The 25,640-nt window shown below is 36.2% G+C and overlaps 2 protein-coding genes and 1 pseudogene across 5 annotated transcripts; 2 read left to right on the top strand and 1 right to left on the bottom strand.

The window, feature by feature from the left end:
- Nucleotides 1-294: 294 nt before the first annotated feature.
- LOC140977370 (phosphatidylinositol 4-kinase gamma 8-like) lies at nucleotides 295-3,398 on the top strand (annotated as a pseudogene).
- Nucleotides 3,399-3,465: 67 nt separating this feature from the next.
- On the bottom strand, nucleotides 3,466-10,059 carry LOC140977371 (uncharacterized). 3 transcript variants are annotated; one of them, XM_073442110.1, is made up of 8 exons: nucleotides 9,900-10,059; nucleotides 8,699-9,188; nucleotides 7,281-7,333; nucleotides 7,052-7,116; nucleotides 6,858-6,936; nucleotides 5,835-6,140; nucleotides 4,138-5,691; nucleotides 3,466-3,838 (listed from the first exon to the last, which is right to left on the bottom strand). In XM_073442110.1, exons 2-7 carry the CDS (start codon nucleotides 9,124-9,126, stop codon nucleotides 5,537-5,539), a joined length of 1,086 nt encoding a protein of 361 aa, XP_073298211.1. In that variant the 5' UTR covers nucleotides 9,127-9,188; nucleotides 9,900-10,059; the 3' UTR covers nucleotides 3,466-3,838; nucleotides 4,138-5,536. The 3 variants fall into 3 exon arrangements, with proteins under 3 accessions (XP_073298211.1, XP_073298209.1, XP_073298210.1); XM_073442108.1 differs by having other exon boundaries at nucleotides 8,699-9,147; nucleotides 9,900-10,053; XM_073442109.1 differs by having other exon boundaries at nucleotides 8,699-9,193; nucleotides 9,900-10,036.
- An 8,214-nt stretch (nucleotides 10,060-18,273) lies between these two features.
- LOC140977372 (putative SWI/SNF-related matrix-associated actin-dependent regulator of chromatin subfamily A member 3-like 1) lies at nucleotides 18,274-23,227 on the top strand. 2 transcript variants are annotated; one of them, XM_073442111.1, is made up of 4 exons: nucleotides 18,274-18,776; nucleotides 19,406-20,565; nucleotides 21,472-21,763; nucleotides 22,141-23,227. In XM_073442111.1, exons 1-4 carry the CDS (start codon nucleotides 18,419-18,421, stop codon nucleotides 22,941-22,943), a joined length of 2,613 nt encoding a protein of 870 aa, XP_073298212.1. In that variant the 5' UTR covers nucleotides 18,274-18,418; the 3' UTR covers nucleotides 22,944-23,227. The 2 variants fall into 2 exon arrangements, with proteins under 2 accessions (XP_073298212.1, XP_073298214.1); XM_073442113.1 differs by having other exon boundaries at nucleotides 18,275-18,776; nucleotides 19,364-20,565.
- The last annotated feature ends 2,413 nt before the right edge of the window (nucleotides 23,228-25,640 follow it).

Here is a 25,640-nt window from a genome sequence, read left to right on the forward strand (position 1 = left end):
CAGATTAGGTGGTTTCTCGGATTCGATCCATCCTCTCGCGTGTGTTAGTAATAAAAAAAAATCGAATAAGCTATTTGAATTTTGAATATATATATATATATATTATATATAAGAGAAATCTACTTTTTAAGGTATTTTTTAATAAATGTTTCGTTTAGGGAAAAAATGAATATGTATTTGGTCAATAATCGTGTTTAACTATACGAATAAATCATATTATTTGTATTGTGCAGGGGCATTTTAAATTTCATGTGAATTATTATATTTTGTGGTGAACTTAATGCAAGAATCGCTGGCTTCTTCGCAAAAACATCGGCATGTAGGAGGGGGAGATAATTTAAAATGGGAAGAACCAACCCACTGCTTATTTTTTTCGACGAAAGAAGGCATTTCATATTTTCTTTAGAGTTTTTCGGAGACGGAATAAATCACTCTGCCGTTGCCGTCTCCTCTCCCTGAATGCCTCACCAGTGTTCAGGGTTCGTTTTTGAGATTTCTTTTTGCTTTATTTCTGCTATAGTAGTTGTTTATTTTGTTCATTTTGATGCTGTTTGTCTGTAATCATGATTGCTTGGATGATTCATATTTAATTTTTCAAAGAATATTGATTTGAAAATATGGACATCAAATTTTAAATTTGTCGTGATTCCGATGTTTTTGTTCATTTTTCTTACTTTTCTATTATGCAAAACGAGGAGATTATTTTATGAATGACAATTTGGTATTCCTGTGCAGTCTATTTGGCGACTTTTAAGCGGAGGAGCGAGGAAATAATAGGATGGTATGTGTGAAATTGATTACTATATCCCAAACATCGTCTTTCGTTTGCTCAAACATTGTCTGCCTGATTCCTGTGTGCAGAGTCCAGTTTACATCATGGATTTCAAACATATTGATTGATGTTTTGCAGGTGTCCGGAGATCAGCACCATGGTTCGAGTTGTCCGTTTTTGCTGTCTTTTTTATTTGAATTTCATGTAAAACATCGTTAACTTCCTGCAAACCAGAATCTTTGGGAACTGATGGTACCTGAGCTTTGACTTGTATATGTGTCCGAAAATTTGGCTCTGTCGCTAAGGTCATTTAAATAGTAAGAAACATGCCACGAATAGCAATTGATGATGTTCAATCCAAGAATCCGTCCAGGCTTGGGATTGGCGACTGGGAACCGCTAGCAAAATGATTTCTAACAATTTAATAGAAAATTATATTAAACATTAGTGTAAATTTTATTGAGCTCGTCTTGAAATCTTAAATTTTGCACTCTTTTTTTTTTCCAGGCATGTGATGTCTAATCTCCCAGGGAAGACAAATCCTCCAGAAATCCTTTAAGAAGCCACCCTTAGCATGTACAATAGCCATCATCGCCTGCATGATATTTCCAAAAATGGCCGTTGCCGTTGATCAAGGTCATGGATTTAAGCCATTCGCCCGGCCCCCAAGATACAAACTCCAATCCTTCACTCAGCTCGAGTACAAAATGCTCGAATTTAGTCAATCCAAACTCGCACAATATTTGAAATACACTTTCCAGTTTACCAACATCTACAAAAGTTTTTCTTCCCCATGCCTATCTAATTCTTCCACAGTAGAAGACAACTTTGGTCCCAATGCCAGAATTGAAATAATTGGCGGCCACACTGCACCAAAAGTAAGAGCTCTGGTTGTTGAAGTTGTAATAGCCATAGCTTCTGGTGTCAATCCAGAGTCAGCGTCTAATGGGCTTGGCGGTGCCTACTTTATGCACTCTCGAGATGGTGATGCTATAGCTGTTGCAAAGCCTGTGGACGAGGAACCTCTAGCGTTCAATAATCCAAAATGCTTTGGTGGACGGATGTTAGGTCAACCTGGCATGAAACGCTCCATTAGGATCGGTGAAGCAGGTTTCCGTGAAGCTGCAGCTTATCTTCTTGATCATGATGGTTTTTCCAGTGTCCCGCCGACAGCATTGGTTAAATTTTCTCACGTCAGATTCAACATGAATAACGTGGAATCAGATTTGTCCCCGCCCTTTAAAATTGCATTGCTTCAATGTTTTGTAAATCATGATTCTGATGCTGGAGATTGGGGGCCCTTCAAGCTTCTCAGTCGCTTCTGTGCACCATATTGGTATATTAGATGTGAGGCTGATGAGTCTTGACAGACACGAGGGGAATATTCTGGTGAAGCAAGAGAGAGAGAATTATGCTGGGGGCGAAGCCGAGTTAGTTCCCATCGACCATGGGTTTTGCTTGCCTGAGTCACTTGAAGATCCATATTTTGAGTGCCTGCACTAGTTTCAATCTTCAATACCATTTTCTGTGTCCGAAGTTGAGTACATATCTGGTCTCAATCCGTTTCAAAGATACAGAAATGCTAAGAACTGAGCTTCCATTAATACGAGTGTCTTCCATTCGAGTTCTTGTGCTCTGTACGATCTTTTTGAAGCAAGCAAGCAAGCAACCACATTTGGCCTATGTCTTGCTGATATAGGTGAAATGATGACTGGAGAATTTAATGGAGGGTTGGAGATTCTATGTTTCAACGCAATAGTCAACCTGGGTGACAGAAATTGTGATGATAATACCAGTGATAATCAAAATGTAGAAGTTAATGAGATGTTCCTATTTGACGATGATGATGAAAAGAAAGATGACCTCAACAAAGATTCAGACATTCTCCAAGTCCTACATAAATCCCCCAAAAAAGGTAAGCCACCACTAATTCCAAAATTTTCATCGATGAGTGCATTAGATGTTCCTTCATCGTTTCATCGAATAAGAACAAAGATCTTGAGAAGAACACCTACTTGAGTAATCATTCTTCGAATGGAGACAAACATCAGGACGATAATCTCAAATCTGGTGGTTGATGCGGAGCCTGAGTTTTGCTGTACCAAATTATAGCCATGATGGTCAAGGCATTTCTTTCGACGAAATAAACGATGATGAATGGCGGTTGTTCTTGGAGAGTTTTGAAGGACTTTTGCCCGAGGCATTCGTGGGGAGGTCTATATGCTTTTCTAAGCAAAGATTGGGATCTTCTTGCGAGTTTTGAAGAGATAATTCAAAGATCAAGTAGTGTCGAGTAACCTTGTATATTAACACCATAGATGATGACTTTCTGTATGTTGTAGATACAAGATTCTTATGTGGGAGGAAAAGTGATAGGCAACAAGACATCCTTTCCACCCCTCTGTTGTGTTTTTGTGTTTCCTTTTCATCTCATTCACCTAATGATAGATAGTTTAGAAGGTGGAGATTTCTTTTTTATTTTGGAAAAAAATGTCACCGTACATGAATTGATCTTGTTACGGTACTGTATTTGGATCAAATTTTAAGCCATTTTGGATAATGTTCTCTCCTCTCTTCTTCCATTTTTATTGTAAAAAGATTATTTCACACAATATATTCAGTACCTTTCTAATGAAATTTAACCAATTAAAGCGTCGTTAGTTAGATATATGGAAAAGAAAAGAGAAGAGGAATTAAATTCAAAACACAGTTTTCATAAAACCATTTCTGCAAATAATCAAGTGTACCAATATATTACTTATGAAAATATAGTAAGTGGAAAGCCAAGAACACATTGACTCATGCAAAACAATCACAAAGACACACAAGTAAATTCGAAAACTTCGATCATCCACGGATATATCAGATTTATTCATAATGACAAGCATGCATCCATCTGTCTTCTTTAACAATGCTTTGTGCAGAAACATCGACGGCGAAAGCCCCGGCAACGGCCACCATGAAACCCTTCAGTTATGCACACAGAAGCGCAGTTGGTTTTGCTTACACAAGCTCCCTTGAACCTATGACTCTTCGACTCGCATGTTCTTGCTTCTGCCACCTCTTCTGTAATAATCAAATCTTAATTTATAACACACAACAACAACAAAAAATGACGATAATAAGCAGCCTTTCAAACAAATAAATCTTTACTCATATCTTCAATCCTCTCTGTCAAATTTCGATTAAGAAGATGAAAAGAAAAAAGGGTTGCATGGATAAAATCTTGAACAGAGTCCGAGAAAACACTTCTATATATCCTTAAATCTTGATATCATTATGTTCCACGGGAACTAAAGATTTGATATGCATGAGTTATTAAGAAAATGTAAGAATTCATTCAATGACCGAAATTTATAAACTACCAGCTGCCATGAGTAGCATCAGGACGATCAAGAAAGTTGAAAACCGCCTGAAGAAGCCACCTGCCATATTATAATATAAATAATAGTTTGTGTTCGTACGTAGTTTTGGGTGTAAATTTGTTTGTGGCTGTGTATATATGCATGATTTGCATCAAAGCCCTATATTTATAAGGTAGATTTAAAGGGTGAAACAGATTAAATAGATATGGAAATGTTTGGGTTGGATGCTGCGATTCAGACTCAGACGTGTTAGATAAACATTAATTGTCCCATTGTAACTTTATTAAGTTATTTGGGAAATCTCTTTATAAGATTTTTCAAATTTTATACTGAAATTTCTACATCAGAAAGAAAAAAGTTTGAAGGGTATCATCACGAATGAGTCATGACTAGTCGACACCCACTAGTCTTTGTCTTTGCTTTCTGGCTTGCTAAATCGAGTTATTCATCTTTTATGTTAGGAAAAGTTGCATGAGGCCACCTGTCTTTGCATAAATTAGGTGTGAACTCCCCTACATTTTCATATTTTGGCTATATTTCCTCTGTCTCAACTTTTTTTTAGATCCATTTTATCTTCCTTCATCCCACTTTCCTTATTTATTTAAAAAAAAAAAACTCTTTCGGCCTATTTCCACCTGTTTTCTTCTGCTAAATTTCGTAACCAATGGGCCACTAAGAGATTTAAGCTGGTATAGAAATGAAACAAGACGAGAAAATGAGCAATTTCATGTTTTTTAAAAACCTTTAAAGGCATCGATTATTTATTTGTCCTTAGAAAGTCGAGTACCGAAAATTTTTCAACCAGTGTGATAGAGTATGGCGTGAAAACACTTTTTAAAACACCCTTGCAGTCTGAAACAATGCTTCCATTTGGGCTTCAATTAAAAAACATATTATCAAAAGAAGCCATGCATAAAAGAATAATTAAGTATATTTTTAGTTGATAAAACTTATATTGTAACCACATTATTTATTAAATATGCATTTTTTATCTAAAAAATAATTATCGGTATTTATCTTTGAAAAGATTGACTATTGATGAGAGAGGCATGAACATGTTAAATAACAAGGTATAAATAATTAATCCATACATTTGTCAGGAACCAAAATATCATTGAGACGGGATTATTCCACATGTTTTCTAAACATCGCCCTTTGGGTTGTACTTCGCTCCTTTAGAATCTATCATAATATTTGGTATTGCATCATCAACATGTTCAAACGGACTCCCCCATCGACGAGATATTTGACACTTCACGTCAAATTCACAATATCTTAAGAAAATCTTTCAAGTTCCGATCCGTCACGATGTATTAAAATAGGGAGAAAAAAAAGGATGTAGTATGTGCACCATGTATTTCGGAAACTTAAAAAAGGGAATAGTTGTGTGGAGGGAAGTTTAGATGCTACTGATGTCGACTTTGCTTTTGTGAAGCTGAAAGGCCGGAGTAATCCAGCTTCCACAACTGCACTGAATTCCAGACCAGTTAAAGTAGCCTAAACGAGCTTCACAGTGGGCGCATAACAGCTTACCCTCTAGTCCACCTTCCACGACTGTGTGATCCCACATCAAAAAGCTCAATTATTATTTTGAAAATGGGTCAAACTGACACAGGTTTGGGTTGAAACCACTAATAGTTAAAAAATAAAGGGCGACACAAACTAACATATATATCACGAGTTTCGATCTATCTTACCAGTTGTCATCCAACGTAGCGGCTCGACAAAGATAGAGGAACATTCATCCTCATCAGATTTGTTAAAAGGGTCTCCACTTCTCCTTTTATGCCAGTCGAAGCATGTCTCACCCTCTCCTGGAATGTGATCCACAACATGGTCCTTTAATGCAACTACTCTACGGCATTTCTTGCAGCGGTAGGCAGGAGTAGGGGAGACTTCTTTATCAAGCGAGTGCGCCACCTCTGATGCATTTTCAGCTGGCAGGCCAGGATCAGCACTGAACTTAGAACCATCTATTTTTTCTCCACGGTTATAGGAATCACCTGTTGGGATGTGCAAAATATGAGAAGTCCAACTGTGATAACGACAAAGTATATGGTAGAAGGACCATGTCGGGAATACTAAAGAAATCATTCATGCCACCAATGATCATGAGCTTTATTTATTCACTCATTCACAGAGAAGAGAAGGGTTCTTCCATTCATATTACAATCGATTAATAATGTGTAGATTTGAACGTGTATTGTTCTCTTTTGGACCACAAAAGACAGCTACAATAAAATTTAGAATTATTTTTAGAATGTATTGTCTGAAAAAGTGTTCCTGCTTGCATCATAATTAAGCAAGAATAGTAATAAAATGTACTGCTTCTCTGTCTCCCATAACGCAAGAAGGTAATTACTTCTCATTTCTATCAGTAAGAAGGGCATCGATACATCATTTTTATCGCTCTTTCTTTTCTTCCACCCGTAATTCTACTCCTGACATTTTTAAACCACCAGCATCCGGACTCTGAACATGAACAAGTATGAATCGGGAAACATAAATGTTTACTGACAAATCACACTTTCTATGGATACTACCATCCTCTGACCATTGCATTGTTCCTTCGAACAATGTAATTCATAACATATAGATCAATCAAGAAAATGGCAATTGAAGTCGAACTTATAAATGACTAGTAGCACACACTAATCTAGATCATCTAACACATAAAAGAATCGATTAAAAGATAACCTTGTCCAGGTAAAAAAAATAACCTAAAGTTTTTAAGCGGAAGCGCTTGTACGTTGGGCTAGCACGATCAACCTTAAAACCCATTTGTTCGAACATTTTTAACTGCATATGTTGGAAAAGAGAGAGTCAACCTTCAAATAATCACAAGGGACATCATAAAGCTAAGAATGATCTTGAAGGATCAACGTATGTATAGAATAATTCAATCTTATATCACCTGCTCCAGAAAACCATCATTCGGACATACAAATTCACAGCTTTGCCGTAATGATTCGATGGCATCTGGAGATCAATGCAACATACACAATAAGTTAAAGACAAGATCAAGAATATAAATAATATGAATTATTAATGTAACTTATCAATAAAGATATTAAGATCTTGTCATCAAATTGCACATCTCAATTTAAAGAACCAAAATTCTAAAACATGTGAAAGTTGCTCACCTTCTTGTGATAGTTGCTCACATTTCATCAGGTATGCTGTAATAATAGCTGCACTGCAACGAACACACGCAAAGAAGGGTGTAAACCCCTAGGGATTGACAAAGCAGAGAACAAAATCAATTAAAATGTATGCCTTCTCTGAATAGAAGCTGGATATGAATTGACTGGAAACATGAGAATAATCAGGAGTAAACATGGGGTTTTGACAAGAGAAAATTGAAATTTTATAAAAGAATATTGTGATAAAAACCACTAAATAGTAAATATCAGCCGAGAGAGTCCACACTTTTTAGTGATACCAAAAGAATCCAGAAAAAAGTAAGTGTTTGAATATATATATATGAATCCATCCAAAATTCATTGGATATGCTTCTGAGTCCAAGTTCTCCAAAAAGACCCAGGGTTTTGCCGGTGCAATCAAATATTGGCCTTTATCCCAAAAAAGTATCCCAGCCCATGGCTGACAACCATGGTCAATCTTAGAACAAGCCAGTGAAAGCAGGAAAGTCGAGGACATTTCCGGGCAAGTACAAAAACATGCAACACCGAGACAAGTCCTCGGAGAATGCAGATTATTGTTGAAAATTGAACTTCTTCATAGACTACATTTGATACTCATATTCAATGAAAAGATATGTTATCAACCATAATGTATTTGGATTTTGGCATATAAGTAAAAGACTAAAATTTATACCTTATTTCATTAATTACCAAAATTAATGTTCTCAGAAACCCATTTGGTTCGCTATATCATGTATCCATATTTTTATCCACACTTTTATTCAATCTAATCTCATGTTTAATGCACCATATTATATATTTATCTACCAATCATTTATCTTACATCAATCAAATCATCAATCATTTATCTCACATCAATCAAATCACTTAATTGAAATTATAATATTACCCTTAATAAATAATATTATAAATATTTTATTAATATTTTTAAAAGGACAAAACGGTAATATCACATTATCTCAAATTTAATCAAATTAATCAATCAAATCAAACATTATATTAACTATCATTTTTATATATTTTATTATTAAAAATATTACTCATCTCCATACTATTTGTCTCATACCACGAACCAAACGGTACATCATAGTACAACAAAAAGTAAATGAAAGGAAAAAAAAAATTAACATAATAGCGGGCTATGTTAATGAAATGAGTAAAGCTTCGAAATTGCAGGCACTCAAGCCGCTCATTTAATCCAAGTAGAAAAGTTCAAGATCTTTTACTTAGCACTAGGCAAGAATCTATTTTCCCATCAAATTAAGGTAGCAAATCAAGATCATCACATCTGCTGGAGTGCTGACATCATTTCTATAAAGAGTAAAGACATAACACAGTTCCACACAAAGTGAACGCATGACCCAAATCATAATTAACAAAAGAATATTAAAATATACCTCCTTGATACACCAGCAAAGCAGTGCACCAAAACAGATCCCTTTTTCCTACTGTCTTCAATGAAATCCAAGCAAACTTCCAAATAGTCAAGTAAATTTTCATTCTCCATGTCTCTCAGAGGCACTGCCATCCTCACAAACTTCAAATCCTTGCCTGCATACTCCAAAGCGTATAGGAGTTTGTCCGGTGACAGCGAACTCTTCGACCAGTCACCTGAAACATCTTCAGATCCTGATCCCCCAACATAGACCTTTTTAATTTCTTTGCTTGGAATAGAAAGCCCACTGCGCCATTCCGAGAAGAAAGAAATGGATGCGGAACTAAGGACCGATAGTATGTGTGTGATTTCATTGCCTCCGTTCTGAAGAATGTCGGCAGCATCTCCAATATTGCCAATGAATAAATGCTCACGTACCAGATAAGGCATTTCACAAAATAAATGTTGCACCTCTTAAAGTCCAGTATTAATGAGTATTTTTGGAATAAAGCCTGTTCTATTTAAGAAATCACCACATCGTTTCATGAAGTTAGAAAAGGAAAAAGAACTCTAAGCATGCTCGTTCTTTTACTTGTTAAAATAATCATGGCAATCACGTTAAATGTTAAAAGCGTTTTACATAAAAGAAAAGGCATTTAAAAAAAAGTGGGGCCAATATTGTGCGCATGCACTGAGAGAGGAAAATGTGACATGTGTTGCCTCCAGAATAACGAGTCTTTAATTCATTTTAAAAAACTAGTAAAATAATTTAAGAGAGCAACTTTGTTACACTAAAACATACATTAATTTTATTTTTTCAAGAAACTCTTTATTACTCATAAAGTTCGATTTTCCAAATGAAGCTTGATCGAACTTCACGTTATCAACTTATCAAACAATTCCTTTTTAAGATGATTTGATTATTTCAGATTCAGTGTTTACAATAAGAATGCAACTAAAGAATAATAAACCCCCAATGGTTTCCGCAAATCGCTATTGTCATTTTCACCCAAAGGGGTTAAACCAAATGAATTACATTACATATTGAAACCAAAATGAGTCAAATAAAACTATCCTATTATCATTCCAACTGAACTTGTATCAAGAACAGGCAAAATAAACAATAAATATAAATCTCACGTGTAATTATTTAAAATTAAAATCCTAAATCAAATGAATTGAAGACATGCTTCATAAGCAATTTTAGAACCTTTCCGCGGTACCTGAGCTCAGAATCTTCTACGAGCTAATGTCAGAATAATGGCAAGTGGCACAAGACCAAAAAGATTTCGTCCTTTTCTCTTCCTCTATCTTCTTATCTCTCCCCTTCCGATATGAAATATGGTCGCTTTGTTTTAACAAGAGATTGGCACGTGATGGAATCTGAAAAATGTTTGCACGTGCAACCCCGTTAAAGGCAAAAAAAAACACCTTCCCTCATGGCCTCAGGTTGAAAGATTTAACACAATTGAATTGTATGGTTTGCTATTTCCTTTTGGCAATGTTATTTCCAGGACAAATTTTCAAATAATAATGCAAATTTTTTAACGATTCTCCTTCTTGCTCATGGTAACATGTGGAAGTAGTTAATTAGATGGTATTAATAATAAAAGAGGTTGAGATCATGGGCAACACTCTTTCCTACCTCAAAACATTACACCACCTAATGCTACCTTTGATCGAACTGGTGGTTTCCAATTGATCGCAGTCTAACTCTTAGGTAGACACAATGTTTACCCCCATTATATAGTGTTTATCACGAGACCCAACGATAGCAAAAAAATAAGGATAGTTGGAAGGGATGTGGCAGAGGGATTTTCACTAAACAAGTGATAATTAGATATATCACTATTATCGTTAACCTTTCTCGATTGAATTGTATAAAAAGGTAAAAATGAAACTAAATCCACAGGCCCACGGCATCAATTAAAAAAAACATAACACTCCAACACAGAAACAGGAACTTAATCAAATCTACGACGTAAATTTCAATGCAAAAAGATTTATGTGCCAGATATATAGAAACCCAGAACATTATTTTAAAAAAACGGATTAAATGCACAGGTGCTTACAAGGGTGAGTAGATGAGGCAGCAGAAAAGGAGGAGGCGTTGGCAGCGGAGGCGGCGGCGGAATGGGGTAGGGTTTCTTCCCTCAGCACTGACGACTGCTGAGAGTGGAGCTGATTTTCTTTCTTTTCTTTTTCTTTTAAGGGTAAAATGGCAACTGATTTTTGGTTCCAAAATTGTATATTTAATATATAAAATTAGGCATAATTGGTATATTTGAATTCTACAAGTAATTCTTATGTGTTTATTTATAGTTAATTTGAGTCTAAACCTATTTTCCTCATGCTTATATGTATATATATCATTTAAATCATTATGATTTTCCCATTTTATATTATAAAACTTGATTATTGTGAAATCATGGATGGTTGTATTTGTATCTAATTATTACTTGAAATTTCTTGTTTTTGGAACTTCAAAATTTTATTATAATTTTTGTTCGTGACAAATTTAATAGATTTTTGCTTTATGGTCGAGATACAAGTACAAAACCATCCTAAAAATTCACCACTAAAACATTAAACAATGTTTGAGTTTTGTTCCAAATTAACGTTCAACTATGATGATAAAAATAAATCAATTCAAATCGATTGCATTAATATAAAAAAAATTTGAGTAATAAATTTTGTTAATTTAATATGATTTTTCTTGGATATATGTATATATTTTTAGCTTATTTTTTATTATTAAAGAGCCTCGTAACAATCGAATTACATTGAGAATTTATTTATTTCACCTTTTACTACATATAAACATAACTACAACATTAAAATTTTGTATTTTTTATATGTTGCAAAAATTTTTGACGTGCTTAAATGTTTTAATGTATGATTTTTACTTATAATCATTCTAATTCATGATCAAATAAAATATTTATTAAATTTCTATCAAGTGTCAATTGCTAATTTTTTTTAAAAACTATAATATTGCATGCACTAAATTACTATGAAACTTAAAACTTAGAACTAATCATCTAAAACAGATTAAATCGAAATTCACGGTTTGGTTTGATTATAAAAATTCCATGGTTTAATTTGGTTTGAAATTTTGTAAAACTGAAAATTTATTGTTTGGTTCAAATTTTTATCTAAACCAAACTAAATTGTATTAATTTGAATACCCCTAATAATTAACATGTCTTGATAAAATATTTTTATCTTTATCTGTACTTTAAAATTTTTAAATTAAATGATCATATCACTCATAAAATAAAATTTATTATAAAAACTCATTTTTAAAAATGTTCATGCTATTTAGATTTATTACACTAAAATTATTTAACAAAAAAAATTAATATGCATAGACATTGTGTGCCAATGACAATAATGTATTATAAAACTTGGTAGTTACGTACCCTCGAAGTTGATTTTAAATGATGATTGTGAATTCATGATTTCGTCATGTCCCTTTGAAATCCATTGATGTCAAATGGATTAAAATACTTGTAAACCCAAGTTCAGTTTTAATAAACCATGGCTTAAAAGAGATTTAAATGTCATTACTTAATAAAAATCAAAATATTTATTCAGCAGTCATGTCGGAACCATGGAAAAACAGTCCGAAACCGTTAAACATGATCGAAGTTTCTGAAGGGAGTTTGGAACTTCCGAATAGAGATCGGACCTTCCAAACATAGATAAGAGCTTCCGAAGTATCGTGTCAAATGATCGAGCATCGAAACGTAAGATCTCGAACCTTTCGAAGTCAGGGATCCAATGAGATGCCAAGACGACGACGACACGTCACTGCATAGCTTGTTCAAAGCTTTTGAACTCAACCTATAAATAGAGCACGTGGGATTCATTTCAAGGTGCACCAATATTCTAGGCTTTTCCAGCTGTTCCAAAAAGCTCATAAGGTTTGTGCAAAACTTGATGAGTAAGCAGTGATTCGTGGATCCTTAGCCATACTTAGGAGATAATAGTTGAGTTAATAGAAAGCATGAATAGAGAGTAATACCATTATTTGAGTTATAATGTCTAGGATCAGCGAGAAGACAATCAGTATACCTCAAGACTATTTAGATGTACGTAAATATTGACTAAGATATTTAGTTGAGTATGCATTTTATGTGTCACATTTTGTAGGAGGAATCTAGAATGTACAACACTGATTATTTAAATAAATATTCTATAATACGGTTCATTAATTTCAAGTTTAATTTTAACATTAATTTGGTTTATTGCTCTGCGAGATTGGTCGACTACTTTTATTTCATTCGTCTCAAATTTGTGTTACACTTCACAATTTAGATTGTCGAAGCTCGTGAACCAAAAAATGTTGGAACCAAGATTTAAATCAGGAAAAGCAATTGATCTGGACATTGTCGGTTGTCTTTGAATATATCGATTATGGTGCTTGCATTGGAAGATTACAGTTGATATGTCATTGACTCTTGATTCCCCTATTCATTTTTTTCTTAATTTGGAAAAAAGTGGTTTTTCTCTGCATAAAATGGATCCAAAAACCGCTCAAACTTCGCGAGAATTGGTGGATTTAATGTTCCACATGTCGAACATTCTTGAAACTGGACTTCATCGTTGCACTTCGTACGAGACATGGCTTCACGCAGAGTCACTCACTGCCATTGTTAAGGAGCTTTGGAGAGAATATTCACCCTCTTAAGCAGAAGTATAAATAATCATATTATTCTAGAGGATATTGTTGTATCAAAACACTTTTTTATTTAGTTTGTGACCTTGATTTTTTTTAAGCTTTCACCAGCTTTGAGATTGTTGAGTTTAGTCAGAGGCAGAGATATGGTGGGCAAGTTGAGGCAGTTTATTCCTTAGATCAAATGAGAAAAACTCAAATTCGATATGTAGTATTATTCGACTAAATTGTTGGGTGTTGTATCTATTATTCTTTGCATAAACAAGATATATGATACCATATGCGGTAAATATAAGTTGAATTGTGGTTGAATACTATCAATCCATCTTTACTTGACATTATTTCATTTTGGTTCATTCTCTGGATTTCTCATGTTGTGTTATTGCTCTCATACATCATACTTGTTTACTATAATCCCGATGCCCTGGAAAGGCCGAGTCATCCTTGGACTCGGGCAGGAAGGGAGGACCAAATTTCAAGTTGCTTTTGGGAAACTGAGTAGAGCTTGGGTACAAGTTAATCAGGGTTCATTTCGTCCGACCAGGGTTCAGGTCACTCAACCAGGGTTCATCTCGTCTGACTTGGGTTCATCACCCCTGACTAGGTTCAGGTCACCCGATCAGGTTTTATCTCGCCTGACCAGGGTTCATCTCACTTAATCACCAGCAAAGATCTTTCTCGATCAGGTTCCTTCCCATTTGGGCTAATAACGAGGAGACGAGCTTACCAGTATGGGTCAACGTGCTTCGAAATCATTAGCTTGACAATCAGTGATCATGTCAATACAAGAATAGTGTGGGTCGCTATGCCTACTGACAAAGAACATGACATGGCAGTCGTCAGAGGACATGGCGCGATCAAATATCTAATCAAGAACAGTGTCAAGGCACCATAATCAAGGTCATCATCTCCCCTATAAATACTCGGGTTTGCTCATTCATTTGGGACATGGGATTTTGCATTTTACTTCATTCAATAAANCCAAAAACCGCTCAAACTTCGCGAGAATTGGTGGATTTAATGTTCCACATGTCGAACATTCTTGAAACTGGACTTCATCGTTGCACTTCGTACGAGACATGGCTTCACGCAGAGTCACTCACTGCCATTGTTAAGGAGCTTTGGAGAGAATATTCACCCTCTTAAGCAGAAGTATAAATAATCATATTATTCTAGAGGATATTGTTGTATCAAAACACTTTTTTATTTAGTTTGTGACCTTGATTTTTTTTAAGCTTTCACCAGCTTTGAGATTGTTGAGTTTAGTCAGAGGCAGAGATATGGTGGGCAAGTTGAGGCAGTTTATTCCTTAGATCAAATGAGAAAAACTCAAATTCGATATGTAGTATTATTCGACTAAATTGTTGGGTGTTGTATCTATTATTCTTTGCATAAACAAGATATATGATACCATATGCGGTAAATATAAGTTGAATTGTGGTTGAATACTATCAATCCATCTTTACTTGACATTATTTCATTTTGGTTCATTCTCTGGATTTCTCATGTTGTGTTATTGCTCTCATACATCATACTTGTTTACTATAATCCCGATGCCCTGGAAAGGCCGAGTCATCCTTGGACTCGGGCAGGAAGGGAGGACCAAATTTCAAGTTGCTTTTGGGAAACTGAGTAGAGCTTGGGTACAAGTTAATCAGGGTTCATTTCGTCCGACCAGGGTTCAGGTCACTCAACCAGGGTTCATCTCGTCTGACTTGGGTTCATCACCCCTGACTAGGTTCAGGTCACCCGATCAGGTTTTATCTCGCCTGACCAGGGTTCATCTCACTTAATCACCAGCAAAGATCTTTCTCGATCAGGTTCCTTCCCATTTGGGCTAATAACGAGGAGACGAGCTTACCAGTATGGGTCAACGTGCTTCGAAATCATTAGCTTGACAATCAGTGATCATGTCAATACAAGAATAGTGTGGGTCGCTATGCCTACTGACAAAGAACATGACATGGCAGTCGTCAGAGGACATGGCGCGATCAAATATCTAATCAAGAACAGTGTCAAGGCACCATAATCAAGGTCATCATCTCCCCTATAAATACTCGGGTTTGCTCATTCATTTGGGACATGGGATTTTGCATTTTACTTCATTCAATAAACTCTCTTTCTACTTAGTGAACATGTACTAAATTGAGCGTCAGAGTGACCACGTCAAAAACCTTTCCGGTGACCCATTGACATTTTCTTGTTGAGTGTTTGCAAATGGTATGAGCTGAGCTCATCCTATCTGGTCAACGGTACTCTCAGACCAAGCCACCTCGAGCTCATCCAATCTAGTCAGGTCAGGGTCGACAGGCTCATCCCATCAGTCAGGGAAGGGAAATTACATCTCTCTGCTGGGTAAATTGCCTACTCAGCTCACCCAATTTACCCGGACATTATCATTGATGTTGTCTGTGAGAAATACGATTTATAGACGTAGATACGGTTTCCATTTGTCTTAAGCCCAAGAGGGATGAGGCCCCATCACCTTATTTAAAGCTCGGGAGAAATGAGGCCATAACACCTTATTTAAAGTTCGGGAGGCATGAGATCCCGACATCTTATCTTAAGCTCGGAAGACATGAGGCCTCAGTACCTTATCTAAAGCCCGAGAAGTATGAGGCATCAACACTTAATCTTAAGTGTAGGAGACATGAGGCCCAGCCACCTTATCTAAAGCCCGGGAGAGATGAAGCCCCAACACCTTATCTAAATTTCTAGAGGTATGAGGTTCCGACACCTTATCTTAAGCCCGAGAGACATGAGCTCCCGACACCTTATCTAAAGCTTGAGAGGTATGATGTCCCGACACCTTATCTTGAGCCCGAGAGATATGAAGCTCCGACACTTATTCTAAGCTCGAGAAACATGAGGCCTCGGTACTTTATCTAAGTACGAGAGACATGAGACCCCAGCACCTTACTATAAGTTCGGGAGGTATGAGGCCCCGACACCTTATCTAAAGCCCGTGTGGTATGAGGCTCTAGCACCATATCTTAAGCCTCGGAAGCATGAGGCACCAACACTTATTCTAAGTCTGGGAGACATGAGGCACCACACCTTATTCTAAGCCCGAGAGACATGAGACTCTAACACTTTATATAAACCCGAGAGTAATAAGGTCTCAACACCTTATTCTAAGTCCGAGAGGCATGACGTCCCAATAATTTATCTAAAGTCCGGTAGGTATGAGTCTCCGGAGCCATGAGCTTCCGACACTTTATCTAAGCCCGGGAGACATGAGGCTCTGATACTTCATCAAACCATGGGAGGAATGCGGTCCTGACACTTTATTCTAAGCTCGGGAGACATGAGGCCCCAACACAATCTAAGCCTAGGAGCCATGAGGCCCAAACTCCTTATTCTAATCCCGAGAAAGATGAGGCTCTGACATTTTATCTAAGCCCGGGAGACATGAGACCCCAACACTTTATTCTAAGCCCGAGAGGGATGAGGTCATGTCACTTTATTAGGGCCCAACACCTTATATTAAGCCCGAGAAACGTGAAGCCTCGACACCTTATTCTAAGCCCAAGAGGGCTGGCTCTGACACTTTATCTAAGCCCGGGAGACATGAGGCTCCGGCACCTTATCTTAAGCCCAAGAGACATGAGACACCGATACCTTGTTTTAAGTCCGTGAGGCATAAGTCCCCGATTACTTTCAACACTTAGAAAAATTTTACAAACTGTTGAAGCTACTTAGTCCTCGGTCAGTGATCAAGACCGCATAGTTAGCCAGAATAACTAGCGAAAATTCAAGAAAAAAAGGATTGGACTAGAAACTTAATATTTTCATCAATAGCTGAACAAATGCGGTGCATGACTAATCGGGACAACCAATATGACTTTGGCCTGAATATTTAAGGAGGGAGTGGTGATGCATTGGAAAAAGCTCGGGTCATCATTGGACTCGTGCAGAAAGGAAAGACCAAAGTAAGACCAGATTTCAAGTTGTTCTTAGGAAACTGAGTAGAACCCGGGTAGAAGTTAACCAGGGTTCATCTCTCTCAACCAAGGTTCAGGTCACCCTACCAGGGTTCATCGCGCCCGACAAGGGTTTAGGTCACCCGACCAACGTTCATGTCGGCCGACCAGGGTTCATCTCACTTAATCATCAGCAAAGATCTTTCCAGCTCGGGTTCCTTCCCACTTGGGCCGATCGCGAGAAGACGGATCCGCCAATATGAATCAACATGCCTTGAAATCATTAACTTGACAAACAATGTCCATGACAAGACCAGAACAATATGGTTCACCATATCTACTGACATAGGACAGTGCATGGTCAGTTATCAAAGGACAGTGTGTGGACATATGCCTTGTCAGGAACAGTGTCCAGACACCATAATTGAGGTCATCTTCTCTCCTATAAATACTCGAGTTGTTCATCCATTTGGGATATAAGGTATTGCATTGTACTACATTCAATAAATTATATATCTACTTAGTGAACATTACTGACTTGAACGTTGCAGTGGTCACGCTGGAAACCCTTCTGGCACCCACAATGACATTTTTTTGTTGAGTGTGTGTGCAGATCATCTGACCCAAGATAATCTACCCCAGTCAAAGGTACTCACAGACCAGACCACCCAAGCTCATTAATCAGATTAGGCCAGGGCAGACGGGCTCATCTTATCAGATCAAGCCAGAGTAGAGAAAATATATCTCTAAGTTTGATAGATTGTTCATCCAACTCACCCATTCTAACTGATGATCATCAAATCCCCTTTCCTTTAAACCGTAGTTCAAATCCGTGGATTTTTTTGAAAGGAGCAGACCGAATGAATGGAAGCGAATGGGAACACGTATTTTATACCAACTTATCCTGTTTCCAAACAACTCGCACGTGCTAATTGAATCACAATGTGCATGTGATTCTCATGTGGATATATGCCATCCAAACAGTTGCGTGAATTTAAAATCGAGTAGTGTGCATCAGTCCAGCAGTTTCTTCCCCAACTTTTCAAAACCTTTACCCTTCACTTCCCACACTAAAAAACAAACTCAAACTACTCCCTTTTACCAAAAACCTCTCCGTTTCAATCCCAATTCAAGATTAATGGCCAATATTGAACCCGCATCCGATGATCAGCAGGACCCAGTTGATTTTTTCATGACTTTGGACCACTGGCCTTCTACCCCTTTAAGCAGCCCTTTTGATGAGGGTTCGTCTTCCTCGTCTCCCACCGATACGTATATGCTCGGTTTTCTGATCGTTAACGTTGTCGGTCTTCGCCACTACCAGGGTACCATCAGCGGCCGGGAACTGGTGGCTTTGCTGCGGGATGAATTGAATCCATACGACCGGAACGCGATTAAGGTTCTCAATACCAGGTCCGTGCAAGTGGGTCACGTCGAGCGTTCCGCCGCTGCGGTTTTGTCTCCTTTGATCGACGACCATTTGATTACCGTTGAGGGTAATTTATTGGATTCAATTTTGCTTTGTTGGTGCACTTATTTTTTTGTATTTTTATTTATATATATATTTGTTTTTTGTATTTGCGTTTGAAATAAGAGAAGCGAGGTTTTTGGCAAGGATAAAATGTTGGGAATATGGTCCACTGCACACTCTTCTGTTTGATTTCTTTTAACTTGTTGGTCTAATATTTTCCTGTGGGTCTTGTGTGATATTGGCTTAGTTTTATTTCAGAGCGTGTTACTAATTTCTTGACGAAGTGATAATAGAAGCGTCATAAGAGGAATGACATTTTGACAAATTGAAGAACGAACTAACTTTTCCTAATCTTCAATTGTGCATTCCGATTTTGTGGTTTCGTACAGAGTTTTAATTGTCCTTTGGGCCTGCCTTTTCTAATCTCATTTGTACGTTTGGATTATATAGTTTTGTTGGTTTACTGAATTTTGATTGTTATTTTCATAAACAATTGATGATTACAGCGACTTTGTTATGCTGTGAAATTAGTTTCTAATGCTAGTTTGGTTCCTTATTTTCAAACTCGATTAATCACTTGTCGTTATAAGTGTTTCTCTTCACTTTATACAGGTTCCTGCCAAATGCTTAATGTGTGAGTTTGGAATGTTACAGGAATTGTGCCAAAACTACCAGGAAAGGGAAGAATTTATAGCCTTTCTTGTCAAGTTCACATTTTTTCAAGAATAGAGGATTTTGAGAGGGTAAAAATGGCAATTGCTAGTGGTGGGCTGCAGTTAATTGCTGAAACCGATGCATCTTTCACAGTATCAGAAGCAGCGGCTGTGAAGGAGAAAAAATGTATTTTAGAGGAGAAGAGTGTGGATGAGATATTTAAGTTGTTGGACTTAAAAGTTTGTAATGAAGGTGCCGCTGAAGCACTGGAACCACCAAAAAGCATTATAACTTCAGAACTTTTCTCCCATCAAAAGGAAGGATTGGGGTGGCTTGTTAGCAGGGAGACATCATGTGAATTGCCTCCATTTTGGGTAGAAAAAGATGGGGTTTATGTGAATGAATTAACCAATTACCAGACTGGTACAAGACCTCAGCCTATAAGAGGTGGAATATTCGCAGATGATATGGGCCTGGGTAAAACTCTTACTCTCCTCTCATTGATTGCTTTTGATAAAGCTACCTATTCATCTATCAATGTGGATGTTGGAAATGATGTGGAACTAGATGAAGAGGAATGCGTTCCTTTGTTAAGCAAAAAGTCAAAAAGAAAAAGAGGTAGTGAAAAGACTGAAAATTCGAGGAAAAAGCAAAAGGTGGAGGATCACAATCAATCTGATGCATTGGAGCCAATGACTACGCTAATTGTTTGTCCGCCTTCTGTATTCTCATCTTGGATAACACAGTTAGAAGAGCATACAAGAAGAGGAAGTTTTAAGGTTTATATATACTATGGAGAACGGACCAAAGATGCTAAAGAGCTTCAGAAGTATGATATTGTACTAACGACATATTCTACACTAGCTAGTGAGGAGTCTTCGGTCAAGTCTCCTATAAAAAATATCGAGTGGAGACGAGTTATATTGGATGAGGCACATGTGATTAAGAACGTGAATGCTCAACAAAGTCGTGCTGTCACTAAACTGAAGTCCAAGCGTAGGTGGGCTGTTTCTGGCACACCCATACAAAACTCCTCGTATGATTTGTTTTCTTTAATGGCTTTTCTGAAGTTTGAACCATTTTCTGTTAAAAGCCTCTGGAATAGTTTGATACAACGCCCTCTCTCTCAGGGAGATGAGAAGGGCATCTCCCGGCTGCAGGTCAGTACATCTTACTCTATTATTAGTTAGTGTTTTAAGATTTAGTTCCTACTGTTCATATTTTCAACATCATCTGCTATGATTTAAATAATTCTTTGTGAGGTGCCATATTTGTTCCCTAGTGTTTGACAGGTGAGGTATGAAGACATTCTGCTTACATGTATTGTTGGATAAGTGTTGATAAGGTTGTTAGTAAGGTTGTTAGGATAAGTAAAATGCTTTATCTTGTTATTAAATTAGATTGATATCTTATCATTAGTGGTAGAAATATTTTATATATTTTGAAAAGTTTTGAGGTTGTATAATTCATTATCTTTCAGAAGGCGTTTATGCCTTACTTGTTGATCCTTCCATCAGCCTTTATGTATGCATTTGCTTAAAGCTTCGTTTACTTGCAGTTCTTTCCCCGAAGTTCGCGAGTTCATGAAATGATAACTTGTATTTGATGAGAATTCAGCTTATTTCATACTATACCACAAAAATACAGTTTTTCCCATGGCATTCGAAATTGGATGTATGGGTCTCGTGTTTCATGTTGGACATGCGCATGTTTTGATATTCTCATTGATTTATGGTATAAAGGGCGTATTTCTATGTGTGTGTAGATCAAACCAGAATATGCTTATATGCATTCATACATGTTTAGTTAGTTACCTGCATGTGTGTGTTAAAATTCACGTACCTGCACGGTTTCCATTTGAGTTTGGGTATCACTTACCATCTCTTTGAATCACAATTGGGGTTTGATTTCTATTTATTTTAGTTTCTTTTTCTTTTGTTTTTAAACAATAGTTACTTCATTTTATTTTTCTTTTTTGATTGTTTCCCACTGAATAATTGCTGAATCTTCCAAGATTCATAGATTATGTCACAAGTCACAACAATCCTATGTGCATTATGCTGTAGGGTCTCATGGCTGCAATATCTTTGAGGAGAACCAAAGATAAGGGATTGGTTGATCTGCCATCTAAAAGCATAGAGACCTTTTTTGTAAACCTCTGTGAAGAAGAACGCGAGGTTTATGATCAGATGGAAGGAGAGGCAGGGAAGATTGTTCAAGGCTACATTTCTGATGAAAGTTTGGTGGTAAATTATTCTACCATACTCGGCATACTCATACGTCTTCGTCAGATTTGCACAGATCTAGCCCTATGCCCTTCAGATCTCAGAGCACTCATTCCGCCAGGCAAAATTGAAGGTATTCACTCTGATTTCACCATTCTTTGCGACTCTGCTGCTTCCTCCTCTTCTAATCCATCTCGTTTAGTTAAATTAGATGTCCCCTATGCTCAAGAAAGTAATTTCTCACGAGAAAGGGAAACTTGTAGGACTTCGTATCTTTTGGCAATTCACCATGAAGATGAAAGCAACTTTTTTTACTTTATTCCAGAATGTTTCATCAGCTGTTTATTTTCTTTGTACAGCTTTCAAATGTTGCATGTGGAATTTGTTGAGAAATATTCTTCCAAACTTCATGCTTTTGGGTGTACTTTTCTTGATTATGGATAGCATTTGGAACCAAATAGCTACTTTTATATCTAATAGTCGTGTATACATCACGTGTAATCCATACAGATGTGAAGAACAATCCAAGATTACTCCAAAAATTGCTTTCAGTGTTGCAAGATGGAGAAGATTTCGACTGTCCAATATGCATATCTCCACCTACAGATATTATAATAACATGCTGCGCTCACATCTTTTGCCGATCCTGCATCTTGAAGACGCTCAAACGAACAAAACCCTGTTGTCCATTGTGCCGCCATCTGCTTTCAGAGTCCGATCTCTTCAAAGCCCCTCCGGAGTCTTCTCAGGCAATTCCTTCTGGAGCTTCATCTTCAAGCATTTCATCCAAAGTCGCTGCTCTGTTAAGACTGCTATCCATGTCTAGAGATCAGAACCCATCAACAAAATCAGTCATATTCTCTCAATTCCGAAAGATGTTACTTTTACTCGAAGCACCACTCAGAGAAGCTGGTTTTAAAGTACTCCGTTTAGATGGATTATCGAATGCAAAAAAGAGAGCTCAAGTGATTAAAGAATTTGAAGTCCCTGCGCCAGAAGGTCCTACAATATTGCTTGCGAGTCTAAAAGCTTCAAGTGCGGGTATAAACCTTACTGCTGCTTCGAGGGTATACTTACTCGAGCCGTGGTGGAATCCAGCAGTGGAGGAACAGGCTATGGACAGGGTCCACCGAATAGGCCAAAAGGATGATGTGAAGATCGTGAGATTGATTGCCAGAGATACAATAGAGGAGAGGATTTTACAACTCCAAGCAAACAAAAAGATGCTAGCTAGGAAAGCATTTGGTAAAAAGAGTTCCAAGGATCAGAGAGAGATCAGCAGAGATGATCTTCGTGCGCTGATGAACTTGTGAGTAGGTTCTTACATCAACAAACATATTTGCTGCCAGCCTCTGATTTAGCTCATGTGTCCTGTAACTTGTACATGATGTATCCAAAAGAGTTGCTATGAGTTATTTTGTTGGGCTTATGAGTTGTCGTTGATTAAAGAATGTAATGGTCATATTGGCAACGTTAAGGTGGCTAATTTTTCACACCTTTGTTTTCGACATGACTTGAACCGATAATTGTAATAATTTTGGTTGGTTTGAAGATGCTGATTTTGTGTTACTCAACGTGCGATATTTTTCGGTTGCAAGTCGTGAAATCTGCTTTCGGAAGCTGGATGTCAAGTTACCTTTTATTAGTTCGAAGTTTGTATTAAAGAATGTAGACGATAAAGAGTCAGTTTAGAACCTATTTTACGTGAACTATTTCAGAAATATCTTAATAAAAATAACAATATAGTCATGCGATAAGTTATGTAATATAGGGTTTTTTTTTAAAAATATTATAAATTAATAAAATTATTGTAAAAATGTGACAACTTTTAAAAATTAATAAAACTATAACAATCCGGGACTTACTGTCCCGGATTCAAATTTTTTATTATTATTTTTTTTTTTACTTTTTAATAAATACAAAATAAAATGGATATCGGCGATTGATGTGCAAAACAATCGCTATTGGCGACGGTTTAATAAAACCCGTCGCTATTGGCGACTGTTGTACCAAACACCCGTCGCTTATTAAACAAAAACTGTCGCCAATAGCGACGGTTAAAACAAACAACGTCGCTATTTGCGACGGTTTTACCAAAACTCGTCGCTAAGGTACGGATTCAAATTATCCTTCCCAGTCTGCCGCGGACTCAGAAAATCACGAATTCCATATCCGTTACCCATTAACCCGTAATCTTATTTCTACCTATTTAAATGCGGTGATGCTCTTCATTTTATCACCGAAGCCGAGCAACTTAGGAGCAAAATTATTTCTTTCGATCACCGAGCATCGAACATTCTTTCCAGCACCGATCTTCAGACTCTTCTATTTAATTATTAGCGTAAGTCTTCTGCATTTTTCAGAATATTAATAGTGTAAGTCTTTTAAAATATAAGAAATTATTGAAATTACCTTTTCAAATGTCGTTGTACGGAATTTGTAATTAAATCAGCTAACGGAGTTTAATATCTGCAATAAATTACAAACATTATCAGATATAATATACATAAAACTATTCAATATAGAAAGAAAAAACAGATATTTGACTTAAACTCGGCGCAATTCTCCCAAATTCTGATACTCAGCACAATTCTTTCAAATCAAATTCTGAATTACTGAGACTCGGCGCAATTCTCTAAAATTCTGATATTCGACAGAAAACTATCAAATCAAATTAGGAATTACGATAATCACACGATCGACGCAATTTATAAAGGAAGGAGAATCACAAATTCTTTATAACTCATTATTATACTATACATAAAATTTCACGTAAATATAAAGTCCGTAATTTATATACATATTATAATTCCAATAAAACAATTAATATTATAATTATTGTAATTAAATTAAATATAGTTATTATTATTATTACTTAAAACTACTATGATTAAATTAAGTATAGTTTTTATTATTATATCACGTAAATATAATTATTGTAATTATTGTAATTGTTGTAGATATAATATTACATCAATTAAATATAATTATTGTAATTAAACAAAGTATAGTTAGTAAATATTGTAGAAATAATATTATATCACGTAAATTAAATATAATTATTGTAATTATTGCAATTAGTGTACATATAATATTATATCACGTAAATATAATTATTATAATTAAATTAAGTATAATTATTATTATTCCAAAAATTGTAAATTACAGTATTACAATTCCAATAATACAATTAATATTATAATTATTGTTATTACTTAAAACTTAAAACTGGTATAATGAACGAACAATATAAAATACTAAACAAAAAAAAATATCTCTTAATATTCTGAAAAATGCAGAAGACTTACGCTAATAATTAAATAAAAAAGTCTGAAGACCGGTGCTGGAAAGAATGTTAGATGCTCGGTGATCGAAAGAAATAATTTTGTTCCTAAGTTACTCGGCTTCGGTGATAAAATGAAGAGCATCACCGCATTTAAATAGGCTTTATTGAATCCGTAGTCTGTTCTAGAATCCGTGCCCAAAAACCGTCGCAAATAGCGACAGTGTTTATTTAAACCGTCGCAAATAGCGACAGGTTTTGTTTTAACTGTCGCGAATAGCGACGGTACTTGGTAAAACAGTCGCCATTAGCAACGGGTTTTGTTAAACCGTCGCCAATAGCGACGGTTTTGCCCAATCAATCGCTTATATCCTTTTGTTTTTTTTAAAAAAAAAATTAAAAAAATAATAATAATAAAAAATTTGAATCCGGGACAGTAAGTCCCGGATTGTTATAGTTTTACAAATTTTTAAAAGTTATCATATTTTTACAATAATTTTATTAATTTATAATATTTTTTAAAAAAACCCAGTAATATATATCCGATTGAAAGATGTTGGGGGCGGACCATCTTATGTTTTGTTTTTTTACGTGTATATTTTCTTCAAATTAGTTTATATTAGGCATATTGAGTGATAGAGTGTGTGTGTGTGTCTTTGGGTATTTATAAATCCTGAAATATATTTTATTTTGTTAGAAATTTAGAATGTAATATTTTATTATTTAC

This window comes from Primulina huaijiensis, chromosome 5, assembly GCF_012295235.1.
Source record: "Primulina huaijiensis isolate GDHJ02 chromosome 5, ASM1229523v2, whole genome shotgun sequence".
NCBI classification, from domain to species: Eukaryota; Viridiplantae; Streptophyta; class Magnoliopsida; order Lamiales; family Gesneriaceae; genus Primulina; species Primulina huaijiensis.